At 33.3% G+C, this 21,242-nt stretch overlaps 3 protein-coding genes across 3 annotated transcripts; 1 reads left to right on the top strand and 2 right to left on the bottom strand.

Annotated features, from left to right (window-relative positions):
- Nucleotides 1-1,797: 1,797 nt before the first annotated feature.
- Nucleotides 1,798-5,227, bottom strand: Pex6 (peroxisomal biogenesis factor 6). Its single transcript, XM_076389636.1, has 6 exons — nucleotides 4,596-5,227; nucleotides 4,065-4,517; nucleotides 3,748-3,974; nucleotides 3,284-3,686; nucleotides 2,908-3,207; nucleotides 1,798-2,833 (listed from the first exon to the last, which is right to left on the bottom strand). Exons 1-6 carry the CDS (start codon nucleotides 5,038-5,040, stop codon nucleotides 2,232-2,234), a joined length of 2,430 nt encoding a protein of 809 aa, XP_076245751.1. The 5' UTR covers nucleotides 5,041-5,227; the 3' UTR covers nucleotides 1,798-2,231.
- Nucleotides 5,228-6,089: 862 nt separating this feature from the next.
- LOC143185749 (uncharacterized) lies at nucleotides 6,090-12,862 on the top strand. The gene is made up of 15 exons (XM_076388987.1): nucleotides 6,090-6,269; nucleotides 6,839-7,017; nucleotides 7,137-7,341; nucleotides 7,410-7,606; nucleotides 7,692-7,926; nucleotides 7,995-8,148; nucleotides 8,229-8,460; nucleotides 8,530-9,523; nucleotides 9,593-10,347; nucleotides 10,437-10,612; nucleotides 10,698-11,120; nucleotides 11,195-11,367; nucleotides 11,468-11,715; nucleotides 11,787-12,050; nucleotides 12,134-12,862. The coding sequence occupies exons 2-15, from the start codon at nucleotides 6,878-6,880 to the stop codon at nucleotides 12,306-12,308; spliced, it is 4,371 nt and encodes a 1,456-aa protein (XP_076245102.1). The 5' UTR covers nucleotides 6,090-6,269; nucleotides 6,839-6,877; the 3' UTR covers nucleotides 12,309-12,862.
- A 1,064-nt stretch (nucleotides 12,863-13,926) lies between these two features.
- LOC143185748 (ras GTPase-activating-like protein IQGAP1) lies at nucleotides 13,927-20,892 on the bottom strand. Its single transcript, XM_076388986.1, has 25 exons — nucleotides 20,853-20,892; nucleotides 20,443-20,533; nucleotides 20,137-20,371; nucleotides 19,913-20,057; nucleotides 19,681-19,838; nucleotides 19,473-19,607; nucleotides 19,321-19,405; nucleotides 19,154-19,245; nucleotides 18,919-19,081; nucleotides 18,691-18,854; nucleotides 18,479-18,613; nucleotides 18,249-18,405; nucleotides 17,921-18,166; nucleotides 17,550-17,842; nucleotides 17,176-17,481; nucleotides 16,924-17,088; nucleotides 16,741-16,854; nucleotides 16,325-16,662; nucleotides 16,030-16,254; nucleotides 15,579-15,969; nucleotides 15,320-15,499; nucleotides 15,132-15,261; nucleotides 14,784-15,054; nucleotides 14,441-14,722; nucleotides 13,927-14,368 (listed from the first exon to the last, which is right to left on the bottom strand). Exons 1-25 carry the CDS (start codon nucleotides 20,890-20,892, stop codon nucleotides 14,008-14,010), a joined length of 4,902 nt encoding a protein of 1,633 aa, XP_076245101.1. The 3' UTR covers nucleotides 13,927-14,007.
- Nucleotides 20,893-21,242: the final 350 nt, after the last annotated feature.

Here is a 21,242-nt window from a genome sequence, read left to right as displayed (position 1 = left end):
GCTTAAAACTGCGACATAACGCGACGAATCCTGTAAGCGTAAGTAAAAGTGAAAAGAAACGGTGCGTAAAAGTTCACGCTCGAGTACAAAGTATTTCGTTTATCCGTGATCAAGGCGAAATATCACTCTAACACTTTCCCTCGTAGCTGTTGAAACTCCCGCGTAGACTAATCTCTCATCATTTTTCGTATACTTAAAACAGGAATCACGTGTATAGAGTGGTCAAACAATCCGTACAGTAGGCTGGTTCAAACGATTTTCTCCTTTTGATCGATATTCCCTCCCTCGTTTTTCGTTCCCTGAGGAAAGGAATATCAATTAGGTTTTTACATAATATTTAACAAAATATATACCTCCTCTTGTATAAGGTCGTCGAGTGTAAAACTACGGAGCGAGTCCCGCGAGTAATATTTTACGATAATCATTGCTTTAATTCGAAGCGAGCGAATATTCTTTTTAAAATTCACGTGCTTCCTTAGGACTGAGTCTGCACGGAATTTTGTTGTTTCTTCTATCGTGCGTAGCGATTAGCCTATTTATCAAATGTGATACTTATGTTAAATGTACGTATCGTACGTGCGTATGCGATTCTCGACCGCATTAAATACCCTATCGATGCATGGGAAGCGATACCCGTTAATTAATATCTATGTTTAGGGGTAAAGTGTAAAGAAATCCGTAACTATAGTAACAATTATGGTAGTTCGATAATGATCATTTTTAGGACAATTGGAATAAAAAAATTACCTAAAAAGCAGTATTGCCAAGTAATATAGTTTGCCATTCTCTATATATTTGAACACGATCAGCTATACTCAGAACATAATTAATTGTGCTCTCGTTCTTCTACTTCCTGTCTGACCATACATAATAGGACCACCATATTTGCTTGGGCAAGCTATATTATTTTTACCGCAGGAATGTAAAGAAATGATCTTAAATGACTAATTATATCTGTTCTGATTATAATGATCAAGCATGAAAACTTTGAAGCATACATTGACAGCACAAAAGGTGGCTTTTAGATCACCAATTTGATTTAAATTTTGAATATGTTATATATCTACGACATTCAAAACTTTAACTTTGAGTAGTAATATTCCAAATTTTTACTCAAACTAATAAATCTTGTGTCTTTTCTGGTTAAAGTAAACCATGTATGTATTTATGGTCCACAATTGTATATCAACGATGAAGCGATGGTTTACTTTGGTAAATTTTTATTAAAGCGATTTAAAGATAAAAAATACTCGTAATCGTAAAGTTTTCTCTATGAGATAGGTATAGTTTAACGTACGTTAATCGGCGATCCTTCGTAATTCTACAGCTTTTGTCGTATCGATTAATATTCATATTGTTGACAAAGTGATAAAATTTTAATGTACACGCGTGAAACCTTCGCGTATAAATTTGTTATATTGCGGGTGTCGGAAAGTTACGTACATTTCACACATCGAAAACTAATTGCGTTGAAATCGAGCCTACCTCGCGATCATACCAAAGGTACATCATTTTTCTATACGAAGCGAAGTGCGTTATTGGGTATTGCCTGTAAAATAGAAATATGTAATTTGTTACATCTTTGGAAATGCAATTGAGTCGTGTAAATCAGGGATTCTCAATTTTCTTTCCGAAGAAAATAACGATTACCGTCATTAAGTTGGATGAGTTATATTTTCTGTTTAATTAGAAATAAAAGAAATCTGCAATTAGGCTGAGAACCCCTGATTAAACGAATCAGGGACGAGTTACATCCACCAAAATGCAAAAAAAATTTGGACTTACAGAACGACCACATTCGAAGGAAGTGAACGTTTATTTATTTTAACTATTACGAACGCGCATGGAAGTGATCATTCTAATGCAGCATCGTATACAATACAAGGACCTTTCAGTCTTTGTTATTAAATTTCGTGTCGAATTTAACTATCCTATTTTTCTACATTGTATATTTCGATCGATGTAATATTGTATTGTCGATAATCCCGTGAAATCATTTCAAAGACCGTACCCTCGAAGAAACATTTTCAGCGTTGCTGCTGCTCTGCATTGCGCACTTGCGTATCGAGGGTAAACGTTTTGGTGCAATATTTAGGGTAGAGCGTAGATACCCTCCATGATTAAACTATTCGTTGTAAACACTGTTTTACATATTTCCCGAAATAAATTGACATGTCGTTTATAAGACTGGAGGTTGCTCAACTCCTACGCAAAGTAACTCTTCAGAATGACTATGATATCGAAGATAATTCTATTTGCATCTTTTTGTATCTTTCTGCTTCCTCTTCGCTGACAGAAGGAATTAACTCGCGTACAGCTTTTAAGAAATCCTGTAACTCTACTACAATATCCTCGTTCAATCCAATCTTCTGAGAAGTGTTCTGATAGTCGTTATATTCGCTGAGAACTTTTCGTGCAGCGTTCAGCCACGCATTGGAGCAGACGGAGTATAAATCAGCACCTGTTGTATGATCTGGTAATTCGTTTGCCACTTTCGTTAATTCCTCTCCGTTTTCACGTAATCTAAATTTGCGAGTTAATGCCTTTAGCACGTTTAGTTTCGAAGAAAGATCGGAATGAATTCCTACGTATAATAGTTTATCGAATCGACCAGGCCTAAGGAGAGCAGGATCTATAAGGTCTGGTCTGTTCGTAGCTCCTATAATGAATATATTGTTGGAAGAGTCGAGGCCATCCATTTCAGCGAGCAACTGGGATACGACGCGATCCATTACGCCTCCGCTATCTCCACTACGTCCACGATTAGGTGCTAACGAATCCAACTCGTCGAAAAACATTATGCACGGAGCCGCGGCTCTCGCTCGTTCGAATACTGTGCAAATATAAAGAACCATATACTTCTACGTGTTTGTAACATCCATAAGCCATGAAGTATGTTTACTTTACCTTGCCTAACATTTTTTTCACTCTGTCCAACATACATGTTCAGTACTTCTGGACCTTTGATCGATAAGAAATGGAGTTGATATTCTGTTGCTACAGCTTTAGCAAGAAGTGTCTTCCCCGTTCCCGGTGGACCATATAAAAGCAGTCCAGATTGACTGAATCCTAAAGCATTTAATAAAGGTAACTGAATTCGACGCATTATTTCGTGTTTCAAATCCGACAGACCGCCTATATCTTCCCAATGAACTTTTGGTACCCGTGGTGCCCCTTTACAGTCAGTGTATATTGATTGCATGTATTCTAAAAATGAAAATAAGTGTAGCACAAGGATTTATGTAAATTATGATAATTTTTTAAATAATACTGTTGATTTTACCATAAGCTTTGTTAAAATCTTCGTGTGAAAGAATTAATGACTTCGTATTTGTACCAGCTTGTCTACAGTGAAATTTTACAGCATTCAATATGAGTGCCTCAAAATCTGAATATGTAAAGTCTGAACACATTCCAGACACTTTTGATAGATTTACAGAGTGACTTATATTTTTATTCACAAGTAACCATGAAATTAAGTTAGTTCTTATATTTTGATCTAAATGTTCCATATGAATTGTTTCAATGAACATTCTGTTCAATTCTGCTGGTATATCAGATTCATTTGTACCAGCTATTATAATAATTGGATATTTAAAATTTTTTTCATACAATGCATTCACTTCAATGGAAAAAGTTGATATAATTCTTTCATCCTTTTGACCTTCTGAATTTTTTCCAAATACCTGTGAAGCATTATTATAAATTATTTAAGAAAAAAAGAAATTAAATGTTTTTTATAAATACCTCTATGTTATTTAAAAAAAGTATACATGGTGCAGTTTGTTCAGCATTGTGCAACACAATACGTAGTTTAGCTTCTGTTTGTGCAGATGTTAGAGCTTGAACTTCTGCAAAGTCTGTGCAAAAGAAATTCAGACCCATCTTTTCAGAAAGAATTTGAATTATTTTTCGTTTATTAGAACCCTGTGAACCCTTGACAAGAAATATTGGCTTTAGAGGTAATTGAATATCTGTAAAATATATAAAATGCTGAATGCTAATGTAGTAAATGTTTAGTTTAACACTAATTGTAGACATTGTATGTGTACATAAATATTTACCACATTTAATGAATGGCAAGATGCAATGTTCTAAATGTTTCAATGGCTTTGTGAAACATATTGGATACTTTTCTGTCAGTTCCTCTTTGGCCTGATCAAGATCACGATGTTTTTTAGGTAAGTAACTTTTTACATTTGGTTCTTGAATAAGTGTTGTTTCTCCGTATAAAATATAAGCACCAGAGCTAACTGTACAATGTTTATCCTTAACTTTAATACTATTAACTTTAAAGTATATCACAGATAGCAAAGGATTACTATATACATATAATTCATCTGATATGTATTCTTTGATGTTGATTCCAAATAAATCATTTTTCCCTAAAAATCTAGGTTTAGAAAAATAATTTCTTAATAAAGCACTTATTATATCATTTGCACTTTCATATGGATTTGAGATCATTGAAACTTTAGCCTCTGTAGCAAATCTAACAGTATCATCTTTTATTGGGACTAAAATTAAACATTTGTAAGTATTACTTTTTGATTAAAAATATTAATTTTCTTTAAGAGTATTTGTTTTATACCTACATAAGAAAGAAGTGTCAACATTGCACCATAATGCATTTTCTATGTTATGTCTCATGACTTCAGATACAAATATTTCATTTGTATCATTATTATTCATAGGTACAACTAATACTTTGTACTTTCTTAAAGATGCTTTAGAGCATATATAAAACCATGTAGGTGTGTATATTTTAAAACATTTTACATTTGCCAATATACAAGAATCGCAGTCTAGATAATAGTTTTCTTCATCATAAAACTGTTTCATTACATTCTTGAATGCCTTGTCTGACAAAGTGTTCCAATTAAATGTCATCTCAATTAGTACTTTCAGTTTAAGAAGTATGTAATATACAAATGTGTATAAGAGAATATAATTGTAGTTAAAGTTCATTAACATCTTTGTTAAATTTCGAAAAAAATTCATATAAAAATATACAGAATCCATGTTAGCTTTGTTTTTCATAAACAGATTTGTAAACTGAAAAATAAACAGAATTTCTACACAAGTGATAACACACGTTTAATTTACTTGTACACTTTGTAGAAAACACAAGCAAAAACCATTGATTATTGCCGTGCCAGTTTCAAGTCAATCGATTTAATTATTATAAATCATTCTTATATGTTTCAACTCCCTTTCACTATAGCATTATTCAGCCAATTTAAAGGTTAGCCAAAAATTGATCGATATAGCATTGATAAGCAAAGGGGAAGATGTGTGTTATACATTTTAAAATACAAGTGACGTTTCTATCTTAATATCGTATGCATGCGAATTAAAAACCCCTTATTGTTTAGTACCAAAGTATCTTTGACTCCACTCAGATGGCGAATAGGATTTATGCTCAAAGATGACGCAGTTCAAGTGGTCACAGAATATGTCCTGAGCGAAATGACTATCCAATTTTTGCCCAAACATTCCCATCTAGCACAGCAGATTTTATGGCGTAGCCTTGGCGCTACGAGCACATTCCTATCTATATAACCGACAGTGCCATGTGCGCGCATTCGTACCGACGAGATAAATTCCAGGCGCACTGATCTGGGACGTCAGTGTATCTTCGAATTCTATAAGAAAAGGGTGGGTGAGCGTCCCTTTCTTTAAATTCTGAAAACGGCACACCTACCTCTCTTTTTTTAGCAGAATCCACTGAAGTTTTAAAGCAGTACGCTTGACATTTATCTCGTCGGTACGAATGCGCGCGCACGGCTCTATCGGTTACGTAGATGGGAATAGGCTCTTAGCGCCAAGGCTACACCACAGAATCTGATTTCATAGATAGAAATGCAGATTTTAATAGCGTCCCTAAAGGGACCAGGGTGGTCAAGTATTTTGTTTAACGTTCAGAAGTCGCATACAGATCAGTGTTGATAATTTTCAATATGAATTCACGTGAAAACTGTATTTAAGCAGCTTGAAGTTATCATTTCATCGACTTCTCGATTCTCTCTGATCGTAACTGATCGAATTAAAATTCGTGGTCAGCGAAACGTAACTCTTGCATCACTTGAGGCACAGCGCATAGCAGAAGACAGGGAAAAACCGTTGGGGGCTGTAGCCGTTAAATGGAAGACTAACGTAACCTAGACTGATAGCGTCCTTATTGGAGTTACCGTGACTGGATTTGCTCCAATTTAAAAGGTCCATCGCTATTCAGAGAATATTATGCAAAGTTTTGATACGTGCGATAGGTGAGCGTTTTTTTAAAAAAATATAACTTTATGCTGCGCTCTTGTACCGTTTAACAACTCGCACGGTTGTTTGCATCATGTTTAACTAAACGCATTTCCAAGTATTCGATCCTCTTACAATTAATGCGGCTTTTATTCGACACAAATTCGACATACAAATAAATAAGCTTATATTAATGATTAACCAAGCACAGAATTTCCTTCGATTTCTATCATTTTATCCTATTTTCCTGCCAGTTTTTGTGTCTCTTTTCTTACGGGACTGTTTTGATTCGATCTTTAAAGTGCTCTGACTTTCTGTTTTTGACAGATTGCTCTGTGTTTTTAATTTAAATAATTTGAAAGATTTTAAAACATTTGGGAATCGAATTGAATAATATTCAGTGAATACAATAAATAATTTATTATTCATTAATTGAAGTCAACACTTTTAGGGCATTTCTATTATTATATACTTTGCATTATGTATATGACTACAAATATTTAGACTGTAGTATATTGACAAGGATTTCTAACAGTGTTTTGAATATTTGATTAATTGCTTGTGTTCTGAATATTTTTATTTTCAGAATATAAAATAGTTTGACTAAAAAAATATAGATTTAAGAATGGATCCTGCAACAGCCATAGCTAATTCCAAGGAAAATATACAACCTTTGCGTTATGGACGAAATGTTGCACAGTTGGGAACTGCATTGAGAGCACAAGAGGATGCAGATGCTCAACAATTACTTATGCAAGAAAGACAGTACGTTTGTACCATATAACGTTTAAATGATGAATGAATACTATTAGATTTTTTTGTGAAAATGTACATGCCTCCTCTTGTGCAGTTATATTGCAGGATGCTAAATATTTTTTTTGCAGAATGTATGAAGCTGCAATAAAAAATTATGAAGGAGATGATCCTTTAGAGAATTGGTATGAATATATACTTTGGGTGGAACAAAGTTATCCAAAAAATGGACATGAATCACATATTGGCAAACTCTTGCAACAATGCTTAGCTATATTTGAAAAAGAGACCAAATATCATCAGGATCGTAGATATATACGTCTTTGGATTAATTATGTAAGTAATTTTAAAATACATAAAACTTATTCTCTTACTTAAATAATTAAATAACATTTTCTCTACAGATAAGTATCCAAAAAAATCCATTAGAGTTGTATCAACTTTTATATAATAATGGAATTGGAACTATGGTTGCGGATATGTATAGAGCATGGGCTTTTGAGTTAGAACAAATAGAGGATTACAAACGTGCGGATAAAGTCTATGCAATGGGTTTGGCTGCCAAAGCAGAGCCTCAAGATGAACTAGATTATGCTCACAAGTATAAATCACAAAACAAATAGATGAATTAAACTTATAGTATTGTGTGCTCCATTAAATCTATATGCATATATTTTTTTTTCCAGAAACTTTCAACTTGCAGTTGCGCGTAAAACATTAGGCCATATGGACGATCGTAGTGAAAGATCGCTATTCGAGCAGCGTCAAGCTTTTAGTTCTTTAAAAGCAATAAAAGCTGGCAAAAGAGTTGGGAGTGTGCGCACTGGACATCGCGTACGCGAATACTTCCCTGGTACTGTTCCGCAAATTTCATCGACGATGCATAATGCTACGTCAAACTCTAGAATTCAAATATATCAGGTACGAATAAATCTCACAGAATATTGAAACTGTTGATACGATATGGATACATCAAAACTTTTTAATAGGATGATGCTCTTGGTGAAATAAAAGGTTCTAGTATATTAGATCACGTTCCAGTAGAAGATACGGTGCATAAAGAGAATACTATTAAACCCGGACCATGGAGTGGGAATAAAAGATGTCCGCTAATGACATCCATTTCAAAATCAGCTTTTAAAGGTATAACCCTTTAAAAAAGAAATCCAATTCCTTTTCACTATTTAAAATATGTAATTTATATCTCACTATTTAAATCATAGTTCATGAGGATCAACCAGATGACTTTCATACGGGAAAAGTAAAATTATTCCCAAACCACACATATTTTTTTGACGGCAGTAAATATCTTGAGCACTTAATAATGCCTGTATTTGTACCCGATGCCCCAAATCCAAACGTTATATTAAAGCCACATTATCCAAAAGATTTGGTGTACGCTAACAATATGGATGTTAGTATGGAGGAAATACGAGTTCAACGATATTTACAAAGGTAATTCTTATTTTCTTCAGGGAATATTACGGTATATTCTCAGTATAATTCGAATTTCTAAAATTGTAGAGGACAAGTTTTGGAGAAAAGGTACGAAACACCAGATATAAATGAAACTGAGCAACAGGTTCAACACAAATCCTTTGAAACAGAGCATCAAAGGCACAATATATCGTTGCAAGAAATGTTGAGACAACGGCAGGAGTATAAGCAACAAGAAGAGTTAACGGAGCGTCACAGAAAATTGCAACAGCAACAGAGAGAAGCTGAGCAACTTGAAATAGATAGACAGAGACATCAAGCTGAGCGACAGGAACTCCAAAGACAACAGTATGGAGCTGAAAGTCAAGCTTTGGACACTCAAAGGCGTGAAGCAGAGCAACGAGAACTGGAAAGATTAAAAGCGGAAAGGATAGAGGCGGAGAGGCTCGAAGCGCAGAGGATGGAAGCTGAAAGACTCGAAGCGCAGAGAATGGAGGCGGAGAGACTCGAAGCGCAGAGAATGGAGGCGGAGAGACTCGAAGCGCAGAGAATGGAGGCGGAGAGACTCGAAGCGCAAAGAATAGAAGCCGAGAGACTCGAAGCGCAAAGAATAGAAGCAGAAAGGCTCGAAGCACAAAGAATAGAAGCAGAACTGAATTCCCAACGAAAGTTGCAAGCCTCAAATTTCATGCACCAACATCACGCGTCATCCTTAAGTGCCGAACCCGAAGAACATTTATTAGGACAAAGCATCACACTGAACACAAAAGAGGCGATGTCAGTGGTACAGGATATGTGGCGTTCCCCTGATACAGTACCTACTACAAATTTTCGTAGCTCTATTACACCTAGAATTCCAGATTCTAAATTGTTAAAATTAGGCTTTGACATACATATGGATAGTTCAATGACTCAGCATGCAATGTCGAATAGTAAGCATCATTCAGGATACAACGTGCAACCATACAACGACCAAGAAAATCACCAGAACTATTCTACTCATCAAAGTTATCCTAATCAAGAACATCAAACCTCTTATGGCAGTCCTGTATTACATAACGCTTATCAGTATCAAATGCAGGTATAGAATATACTCTTAAATGTGTTTTTAAATATAAAATTTCAATATTAACTCTCCGATTGATTGCAGCAACATCACGAGCAACAGGTGCAACAGTCCCACTCTCGTTCTCATCATTCGCAGCATCATCATCAACAGTTGATGCAACCACATCAACCAGCTCACATGGTGCCACATCATCAAAGTCCTCTATCCCATCCGTCGCATCTGCAAACTCATAGTTCAATTCAGCATCATCAATCTCATTCTCAACATCATCAGCCATCGCCAAATCAACATCTTCTTCATCAACCACACCAACCACACCATCATCATATGCATCATATGCAGCACTCCCTCTACGGCACTATTGCACCACCAGAAATGGCTTACCAACAGTATCCCTCGCAACTGGAGTCCACGTTGCTTCAGCAAAACGTGGAGCCTCAGAAGCAGCTTCATTATTCGCCATACAGCGTTCCAGATATCGAAACTAGCAAACCATATCGAATGCCGCCCGAGTTACCCTACATAAAGTCTCCTGGAATGAATCGTAGAGACATCAAGTATCTCGAGAGTGCTGAAGATAAAGAGAATGCGATTGTTGTGGATTATAACGGACCAATAGAAGAAAATATAACTTCAAAGCCAGCTGATGAGAACAATTTGTATATAGACGAAAGCCTTGGTATTAGTCCATTATCGGGCAACAATGATACATGTTTCACTGAAGCATTTAACGCGCAACTAACTAGCTCTACACCTATGACTAATCATTTTAGACAATCTTACAGATCAGCCGAAGGTATTCCACAATATTCCAGCCAATGCACTGTGGCTCCGACGTACGTAACATTTTTTAATTGATTATCGCTGATTTAAAAAAGCCATTCGGTTAAAGGGCGAGTACTGTATTTGGAAATTGGTTTTGTAGGAACTCAGAAGTACCAAATAGCGAAGGCGATGATAAATTAAGTGTAATACTAGAATCAACTAGAGAATACATTTCGAGCAGTTCCAGCAGTAGTGTCCATACAAGAACTACTTCATCAGCTTTTACATTCATTAAGGAAGATCTTGCTCCTATAAAAGAACACTCCATTAGTCGAGGTACTTCGATTTACTTCACAATCTAAACCTTTGTGTCCTTATTATAATACTTTGTATATATAAAAAAGCATCTTTTATTATTAAGGTGAGAAGGAAGAATCTAAGGATACAACGTTATCTGTGACTCAGCCTTACGATCAAAAGCTTCAAGCTCACATTCAAGCTGTGCACGCTCAGAGTCCGCGCACGGTACAACGTAACGTGGATCAAATTACTTCTGAGATTAAGAAGAATTGTGATCTACGGAAATCGATTAACTTTAAACTGAATGAAATCGAGGAAGAAGAGAAACCTGATACAATGGAGTGTGAAGAACACCAAGAACCAATGGAACAAGCGGAGGAAGAAAGCTTCAAATTTCCTTCTGGAGATATAAATCCCTTCGACAAAAATTTAATAACTGGTCTTTTAAAAAAAATAAAATTCCCCCAGCCGCATCATGCAGAGGGATATGTGAGATTAGACACTACTTTAAATAAGCTTGTGCCTTCTTCTACGGTTATGCTTGGTTAGTCTATTTTCACATAGAAATATGAAAGACATTTTGGACATTTAATACTTATATTCGTTTGGTTTGTTTAGGTAATGAAACATACGATTTGGACAAGTGCCTTGGAAAGGGAATGTATGGTACAGTATTTAAAGCAAATCTACAAACAGGTCAGACGGTTGCTCTGAAAATTCAAAAGCCTGCTTGGGTTTGGGAATTTTATATCACTAGAGAAATTAAAGCACGTTTAACTAATCCATACGTGGTAACGTATAATACATTTTTACATTAATTTATGATATATTAATTGTTCTACTGTTTGCGGCTGATTAATTTCTGATTATTTTTTAATCTTCTTATTTTAGTTGCGTGGATTCATGGATGTCTCGATGGCGTACGTTGCAAATAACAGCAGTGTACTAGTGTCGGAGTATTCCAAATTCGGGACATTGTTAGCGGTAACGAATCAAATTAAAATTGCCACGGGTAAACCGTTGGGAGAACAGTTAGCTATATTCTTCACAATTGAAATGTTACAAATTGTGGAGTATTTACATAAATGCCAAATAATACACGGGGATATTAAACCGGATAATTTTCTGTTGATGCGTTTGTATGTATTTAATATCTATGATTTGTCGATGATATTGAATAACGTTAGTATAATGAACTTTCTAATTCCAGACCTACAGAGGATGTAAGACCAACATTACAGTTGATAGATTTCGGATGTAGTATAGATATGAGTCTTTTGCCGGAGAAGACTACGTTTACTCAAGTCATAAAGACAGAAGATTTTACTTGTATTGAAATGCAAACTGGTAGACCGTGGACATACCAAACTGATTTGTATTGCTTAGCTGCAACCAGTCATTGTTTGCTATTCGGTAATTATATGAGAGTATCGAATGTGAACGGTCGATGGTTCATGACTTCGAAGATACCAAGGTATCCATATTTGAATAATATTTCTAGAATTGTGAAAAAGTTATACATTTTATTTAATGCATTATACATTTAAAAATATATAGGTACGCAAAAAGAGTTGCATGGGAACAATTCTTCACGGAATTATTGAACATTGAATCCTGCGAAAAAATGCCAGATTTATCAAAGTTACGTAACATGATGGAAGAAACATTAGCACAAATGACAGGTGTGCAACAAAACATTAGAAATTTTGTCAATATTCTGAACAACCGATAACACTTGCTGAACATACTGTATCAAATGTTATGTCCCAATGTGTACACATATTTAGCAAAGAACCAGATGATGGAAACAAAGAAAAGGAGAATTAATGTTATTATGCTATTTATTATAAAAAGTTAATATTAAATTGATATATATATGTACTACACAGTTAAATAACACATTTGAAATGCACTTCTATGGCCTGCTTCGTGGAGGCTTTAACGAACTTACACTGCTTGCACATAATCAATTATAATAAAAAATACCGATTATTCGATTTAAAAAAGGAAGGAAAAAGGCAGGAAAAAGGTAAACTTTTATATTACTGACATTTTGTGCGCCATAAGTTATAAAAATGTCTTTCAAAATACCTCGTGACGCAGTACCTGGATGTTAGCATCTGTCACGTAAATTATGTAAAGGCAGATTTGTATAATAAACGTTGAGTAAAAACAAGACTTCGAAAACACAAATATGTAAAAAAAAAAATAGTAATAATATTTATAATACGATGCGCCTGTGATAAATGCGGGCTGTTTATCTATGTATGTAGTGTTTATATCGTACATATAAAATAAACTCTTTTTTTGTTCTACAAGTATTGCAAATTTCTTACGCGCATATTATGCATTTTAACGCGATTGTATTGAAAGATTAATTTACTACGCATGTAAAGAAGAAAATAAAAATAAAAGTATTTATGCCGTAATTAATTGGTCTCGATGCTAATGTTTTGTTTCGTTTTAGGTATTTTTAATCATGTTTTAATTAATACCGAAATATGCAAGCTTTAACAACCACTAAAATATAAAATTGAAGATTTTAATGTAATATGTAAGAAACACTTCGTGTAAAGCTCTCTTCGACTGTATGATATTGTATTTTGTTTTTATCGATTTTTTCATTTTAAATGTGCAGGCTTATTCGCCAGTATCCACTAAACAGGCCTTTAGGTAGTATATTTTATAAAACAGAAATCTATTGTATTACAAAATATGCAAATGATAGAAGTTATTGAGTTTGTATTCGACCGACTTGACTTTTAGATTTTATAAAATGCACGAGATCAGTAGGTTGTCTAATATTCGAATAATGATAATATAAATTAATATGTATAGCATTAGAGAGCATATAAATAATAATAGACAGCCTATTGTTCTTATTTGGTAATTTCTGAGACATGCCTTATCTTATTTTTAGGGTGCAGCGTATAAATATTTAAAATCTTATAAAATATGATATTGCAGGCAGTTATTCAACTTGCCTCTTAACAAAAAAATATATGAAACCGTATGTAGTTGAAATTAAGTTTAGTTAAAACAGTAAATCAAGAGAAAAAGTATTCTCCCACTAGGCGACATTTATTACTATTAGTTTACTTATTTTTATAAAGAGTAGAAAAAATATATTTCACTTCTAAGCAGTTTCACTGTAATCTTATTCGCGACTTCATACAATTCTTGCGTCGCTATATTGTAACAGTTGATTATAATGTTACAAAATCTTGTATTAAAAATTTTAATTCTTATAAGTACAATTATTTACACAATTATCGATCGTCTATTAAGAAATTATCGTACAATATTTACGAATAATATAAAATACTGAACCTAGGCACATCTTCGTTTATAAAATCCATAATTACAATAGAACATTGCACAAGTGCATATATGTCAAACTCGTAAATAAAATACATTTAATTAGTTCCTGTTCAAGTTTTACCATAAAATTTTCGATTCAATAAATACAACAACAAATTTACGTTAACTTTTGCTTTACCGAACATGTCCATAATCGGTGCACCTTCGAATTGTAATTCAAGCAATTTTTGTATGTCGATATCCACTTTTTCCATTTCTACACCCATGAACTTACAACGCACGCTAAAAAGACCGCTATGCTCTGTTGGACTTATTTCGAAAATCACATTCTTAAACTGAGATTGTGGAAGCCCATCGACTTCTAATAGTATTCCTTTTTCTTGCAACTTCGTAGCTGAATATTTCAAAGTCATTTTGGACCTTAGCTTGACATGATTATTTTTCTGAATAGCCTTAAATGCTCGTAAAGAGCTGTGAAGAATTTATATTTGTTAAACACTACATACCTGAGACTCGAAAAAAAGAAAAATATCAAATACGTACCCTCTTCCCGTATGTAAATTCTCCAAACACCGTTGTATATATTCGTTATAATATTCCACTTGTTCTTGGTAATATTTGCATTTCTCTTCTAGTCTCTGCTTAGTTATGCGCAAGGTTTGCAACTCCTTATTTCGAATGATTCGATATTTTCCTTTATTACAAAGATCTTTGGCCACTGCTGTTACGATATTTTGATATCCATCCGCTTGATTAACCCACCCTCCAAGTTCCAACTTATTAAGATAGGCGCGCAGCTGAAGCTTGCAATCATTCAAAGAGGAACTAGGAAGAAATTTACATTATATTCATTGCCTATTTTGGGTTTCATTTAAAATTATAGTACCTTTTGTGAATGATGTTTAAAGTCGGTGATAAATTGGAACACTTTACATCATAAAGTTTCTCTTGGACGGGTGAATGAGTAGTTTCCAAAGCTTCTACTAACGATTGACCTTTCAAGAATTGGAGTACAGAGACTAGCAATTCTTTAGTCTTTATAAAAAGTTTATTCAAATTGGCGTCTTCATCTTCTGGTACTTGAAATTTATTAGTGAGTACCAGACATACTTCCGTCTTTCCGAAACGTGTTAAATTTGAGTCACATGTTAGATCAGCTAATAAATTATTATATTATTGTGTATATTATATCAAATAGAGTATATTAATTGCAAGACATTTTATCATTTCTTACATATCCCAAGTAAAGATGCAACAGTTGGAGCAGGGCCTAAGTCATCTAGCAAATCGTGTAAAGGATCCAAGGGATCTGATGCTATTTGATCTTGATATTCTAACATGAGACAGTGAGTATCACAAATTTCCTGTAATTCCAACAATTAGCATACTAGTACATGTTCCATTTTCAAACGTTTCACTTACCTGCAACGAGATATAAATTTCAGGTTTATGGATGAGCGTAGCTTCAGTGTATTCGTGAATGGAAAAATGTTCTTCTAAGTCTTCTATTTGACAACAGTATCGGAAGAAATTCTTGAACTTCTCGTGACATTCAATTATGAATGGATTTAAGCAGACTAAGTGCGTAGCTTCTTCACCAAACTGAAAGAATTTCGGTACACAAGTCTGTTTCTACTTTTATGCAATTAACTATTACGAGTATTGAATTGCATGCAATTACCCCTTTTTTAGAAGCAGCAAACTGCAGTATCTTTGCGATGCTAGCTAAATTCCTTCGTTGATCGTTTGATAACGATCTGTCAATTGGTAACGTAATTATGTCGAAAGCATCAGGAGCTACGATAGCTGCGTTAATAAAATGATAATAAATTAGATTTCCTACTACTTTAAGTATATCTTTTTCCGGTGCATTCGGGAACTTCTCGGTTAAAGAATCATTCAAAACCTTAGCCATGTACAGCATTCCGTATGGTATTAAATCTCGGGATTCGGTGATTTTAGTTAAAAATTCTAAAACAGTACTTTGCAACAATTGTATTCCTTTGTTTAATCTCAAACGCACTTGTTCATAATTTAAAGCTTGTTGTGGCGTTACCGTGTATGGAAGATCCCTGCGAAGACAAAGAATTATAAGCTAAAAATATTATTTAAACTTACTTTATGAAACTTACAATGTTTCTCCAGTCTCCATTTCCAATTGGTTTCTCCAGCATTTATAGATATCAACAGGATTTGTTTCTATACTTAGAGTTCGATCAGCTAAAATTTTCTCGATAATCGGTCCAACAATCTGTCTCAAAGCCCTTTGGCCATTTAATTGCCGTGCGTAATTTACTACCATTTTCAAGACGAGAGGATTTCCAGTCACAACTTCAGATGGTTTTTGAAATTTAGATCTACATATTTGATTATATTATTTTACATGTAATTTACACTGTTATATTAATTCAAAATTAAGCTTAATACCTAATTTCTTCCTGTAAAGCAGTCCCAAAAAGCTTCAATAATAGGTACTCTTCTCTAATGTTTGATCCAAAATTAAATAATGTCAAAATTACATTCTGTAGAAATTTGTTCGTTTTGCTTTGGGGCAAGAGAAATAAGAGTTTTGACAAATACAATGGATTAGTTTGCAGCGTGTAAAATAAGTGCTGATATCCTTCCAACATTTTCCGACCTTCTTTAGTTAGTGACTTCAAGCCTTTATGCGATATGATACCATCATTTAAAGCGTGCTTTTGCTCTCTGTTGGAGTGCTTCTGTGTTGCGAGTGTCTCCAAACTTTTTCCATGAGCGACAACATCCTGTAAAAGCATTTATTTTTTAAGTACAAAACTTTATATTAAATGATACATTTAACCTATTAATTGTATCAACAATACTTGTAATGTAATCCTATTCTGAATAAGCAATCCAATTTTTATGTCCATACTGTCCAATTGTTGCGACAAAGTTTGATTATGTCGTATACTCTGCACTACTTCGTGTTTCAAACTCTGTAATAATAAGTTAATAAATAATATTATGCATGTAAATCGTTATTTATCAATTTTAAGTGTTCATACTTGTAGTTGCAAATCCCTATCATAATCTTCGGCATTGAAATTTAAAAGTGCCGAAAAATGTCGAACGACAGGAAAAGGTGGTTTATCCATATGTAATAATGAACGAAAAGCGCGTCTTTCTGCGCGACCACGCCACAAGGCTTGTATTTTTATAACTTTTTCCTCCTAAAAAAAGATATACAGTAATATAATTTTATTAAAAAATCTATTCTGTTCATCATTGTCTTATGTATTGATAGTAAATAAATTTACATGTTCTCTATAGCGATCTAATATATCTACAAATTTGGCTTGAGCTTTTAAATATTTATTTTGGTATCGCTCTATATCCTGTTTTCTTCTCTTCTCTAGTAGTTCGATGTATCGTTTTCGCTGAACTACACCTCGCCACCATGCTTGTATTTCAATAATCTTGTCTATGTTATTATAGAAATATGTAAATCTATCTGAAATTTTTTTCCGTAATAAATATCCTCGTATATGTGCTTGCAACCGAATTATTTGCTTATTTATTTTATGCTCCTCGTGGTCCTTTACAGTAGTCTTCTTCACTATTCTCTGAAAGCAATGGTATATACTTGCTGAAGATCCTTCAATTTATATTAAATCTTTCGCTTCTGGAATACCTTGATATCTTCCATACTGATGTAATACGTTTCTGCTATATTTCTCGGACAATCCCAAGTGTAATTATACTTCTGCAAATCCAAGTATGATTCGTTGCCTTTGGGAGTAATATAATGAACAAATGCGCAATCATACTTCTCCTGCTTGATTTTTTTTAAGTTGCTTAGACTTTGAAAACATTGAGTTTTATATTTGTCTGATATTTTGAAACCGTATGTTTGTAAGCAATCAATTGTAAATAACATATCATTCCGTTCTAAACCAAAATTCACCTGCGATAAAAACGTACAAACTGCAAAAAACGGAATATATTATTAAAATAATTCAAATCTGATTTACAGAAGTCGAGGATTACATAAAAATGATATACCGTTTTGAACGTTTTCAGCCTCCGCAGCGACGATTTTTGTTACAGCTTCAACGTCCTCCAACCACAATTCAGAACCATCAAAATGCTTATCAGTAAGACATTTTTTAAATAATTTTAAATAAAGGGATGCATTATCTGGAGAGGTAGGTTTTTGTAATTTTAAAGCTGTATCTTTCAAAGCATTTATAATTCCGTTTCTATCATTGTCTACCACAGCTGAATTTAATTGACGCAATACTTGTATCACTGTAAGAAAAAATGAAGAGAACTATTAAAATTAAACGTAATAAAAGAAACACAAAAAATATATGAAAAACATATAACATACCTTCATCATCGTTTTGACATTGTTGATTTACAACATCGATACATTCTTGAATATCAATATATGTTAATATAGGGCATTCTTCAGAAACTGCTTGCTTTTCACATCGAACTGCCGCCAATGCTCTATAATATTTCACTTTATTCTCATGATCCAATCCCTAAGATGTAACTTATATGTAAAAATAACTTTTCATTAGTATAGCAAGGGTTATAGAGAACAGTTACACTCACGGAAACGTGACAATCTGGATTTGACAGTGCTTGATAAACCAAATCTGGATTTCCAGTGTCTACAGCCTTGCTGATTTCTGCTATCATCGATAGTACACGTACACTAACTATTATATCGCTGTATGAAAGGTCGTTCTATTAAGAATATTGTTTATATTAATTAGAATCCATAATGAAAAAGTAATCTTAAGTTTCTTATGTTACAATTTTACCTGAGATTCCAGACGATCGATTTTCATTTCTTCATAATATAATGGCATTGCAAATTCATTGATTTTATCGGATAATTCAAGATTAGGATTTCTTAAAGCATTATAGAATTCATTCTGATCCCCATTTTGTAACATTAAATTTAAGAGTTTGACGCTATCATCACCTGTTATTAACAACCAGTTTTATAATCTCAATTAGATACATGATTTTTGGGGAAAAATACTAACGTTTCTGAGATTTAAGTGCCATCTCATTTGTTTTATTAATTCTTTTTTGGAGTAGCTGTTTCCAATGATGACTGCTGTCAGAATATATATTATTCCATTCAGAACTTTCTAATAATTGCATCAATTGTTCTTTATATAATTCTGCATTTTCATGTATCACATTCTAATAAAGAGAATAATATTTATCAGTAATACTACTAATGTAAGTTAACTAAAATAGTAATATAAAATATACCTGTAGGCATAAAGTAGGTGTTTTCAGTGCACCCACAAATTCATTACTTTTAGTACGAATAAAATGAGTTATCCTTTCCAGTGCACATTGAACTGAAAAAAGACAAATGAACACTCATGATGAAAAAAATATTGTAATAGAATGATTACTACCACAATATAATTTACCATTCACAGAGTTAATATGTCCTTGTATTTCTGCTTGAGTTAGCAGTTCATCATATACATCTGGTACATAACTATCATTAAGAGACTAATAAAATTATATTGATTAGTAAGACAAAACTAATGTATTGTTCATTTTCATTGACCTTACTCACTCGATTAAGTGCAGCTTGTGTTTTAACTTCTTTTGCTTCCAATAATATACTACTGTATTCTTTGATATAACGAGGTATAATATTATTTAGTTGTACTACTTTGTTTTGAAGTGCATTTAATACCTTGTTAGGATCCTTAAAAAGAAAGACACAATTAATCATTCAACTATTATAAAAACATTTTTCAAAACTCAAAAAGTACACATACATTTTCATTTATGGCCTGATTAATTGCTATAACTGCAGCATGTAGTGTTGCTGCATCAGTTTCCATACAGTTTGCCAGGAGTCCACCAATTTTTTGAAACGAAGGCATCTGAATCCCATATTTCTTCAATTCCTTACTGACAGCATTTATTTCCTCCTCTGGAAAATATGTATTATTGTATGTCCATAATTGATTTTGAAATTGAACATCAACAATTCACTCAAAGAAATACCTGTAAAATTCACTTTTCCATATAAATCCTGAATCTGTGGTGCCCTTCCCAGCTTAAATAAATGAGTACTAAGTGCATGGATGCAATATATGACACGAGGCATATTCTTTTTGTCATAAATATCTGTTGTCTCTGGTTGGAAAGTCTGTTAAAAAATTTCTTCTATTATTCTGAACAGTTTCACATAAAAGAAGCATTCTCATTGTTATATAAATAGTACATACAAATGGTAATTGCATAGACCTCAAGCATTGTAAAAAATAATTAATATTATCAGTGTGACGGAATTGCAAACCAACTGCTGCATAACGTTTCTGTTCAGGATCATAAATTTTATTGAAAGGTAGAGTCTCTGGTGCCATGAAGTGAGCAAGTTTTGCCAAATATACTCCATTTCGTAAATTCTCTTCCAGTTCAGTTGTGGGTGGAAGTGTTTCTCTTAAACATGCCTCCATCCATCTACAAAATGTATTTGATTAAAGCTACTGTAAATAAAAAGTAAATAGCATCATAATAAGTTAATAACTTACTTCTTAGCTTCTTCTAAGTGACAAAGATATTCATAAGCAAGTGTCTTTTGGCGTTGTTCATCCATTTCCTCTGCTGATTTCCTATCTGCCCCTGTAAAACTTTGTCTTATGAATAAAATATAAATAACTATTAGATTATTTAATGAAAGTACCATTGATACATGTATCTGAACAACCAAAATACAAATTCTCATAGGCTATAATAGATTTGTTTGAGATTTTATTAAAAATTCGTTCCAATAAGATTTATTTATTTTAAACATCAATAATATGGAAGTATTCTAAATTATACACATGTTTTATTTTACATACCACAGCATTTCAAGTGTCATGAAAAAATCACTTTTGACATTTTGATGAAGTAATGTACGAAATAAAAGTCAAACGACCGTATTAGTTATTGAGCTTACCTTTTTCATTCTTAATTACTTTGTCATCGATATTATTCATGGTGAGAAAAGGAACAAATACAATTAACGAAGAAAAAAGTGGACAACGATATGCAACGATGAACCGAGTACGTTAAGTTCTACGAATTCAAACTTATTTAAAATACAAGGAGAGAACAACACTGGTTAGTAGTACCAACTGAAATATCTGATCTTGAAATCCATTGGACAATATATTATTGAAAATATTTTATTGGCTCATTTGATTGCATTGTCAAAGATACTAGAAACTATCTTCACACACTATTGACAATTAATATGCCGCCACGTGCAAAATCTTATTATTTACCTATAAAGTAAAGAATATAAAAAAAAACATAGTGGTAAATACATTATTATATTTCTATACTT

This window comes from Calliopsis andreniformis, chromosome 12 (assembly GCF_051401765.1).
Source record: "Calliopsis andreniformis isolate RMS-2024a chromosome 12, iyCalAndr_principal, whole genome shotgun sequence".
NCBI lineage: Eukaryota > Metazoa > Arthropoda > Insecta > Hymenoptera > Andrenidae > Calliopsis > Calliopsis andreniformis.
Note: the sequence above shows the minus strand (reverse complement) of the source record. Positions and strands in the feature narration are given on the sequence as shown.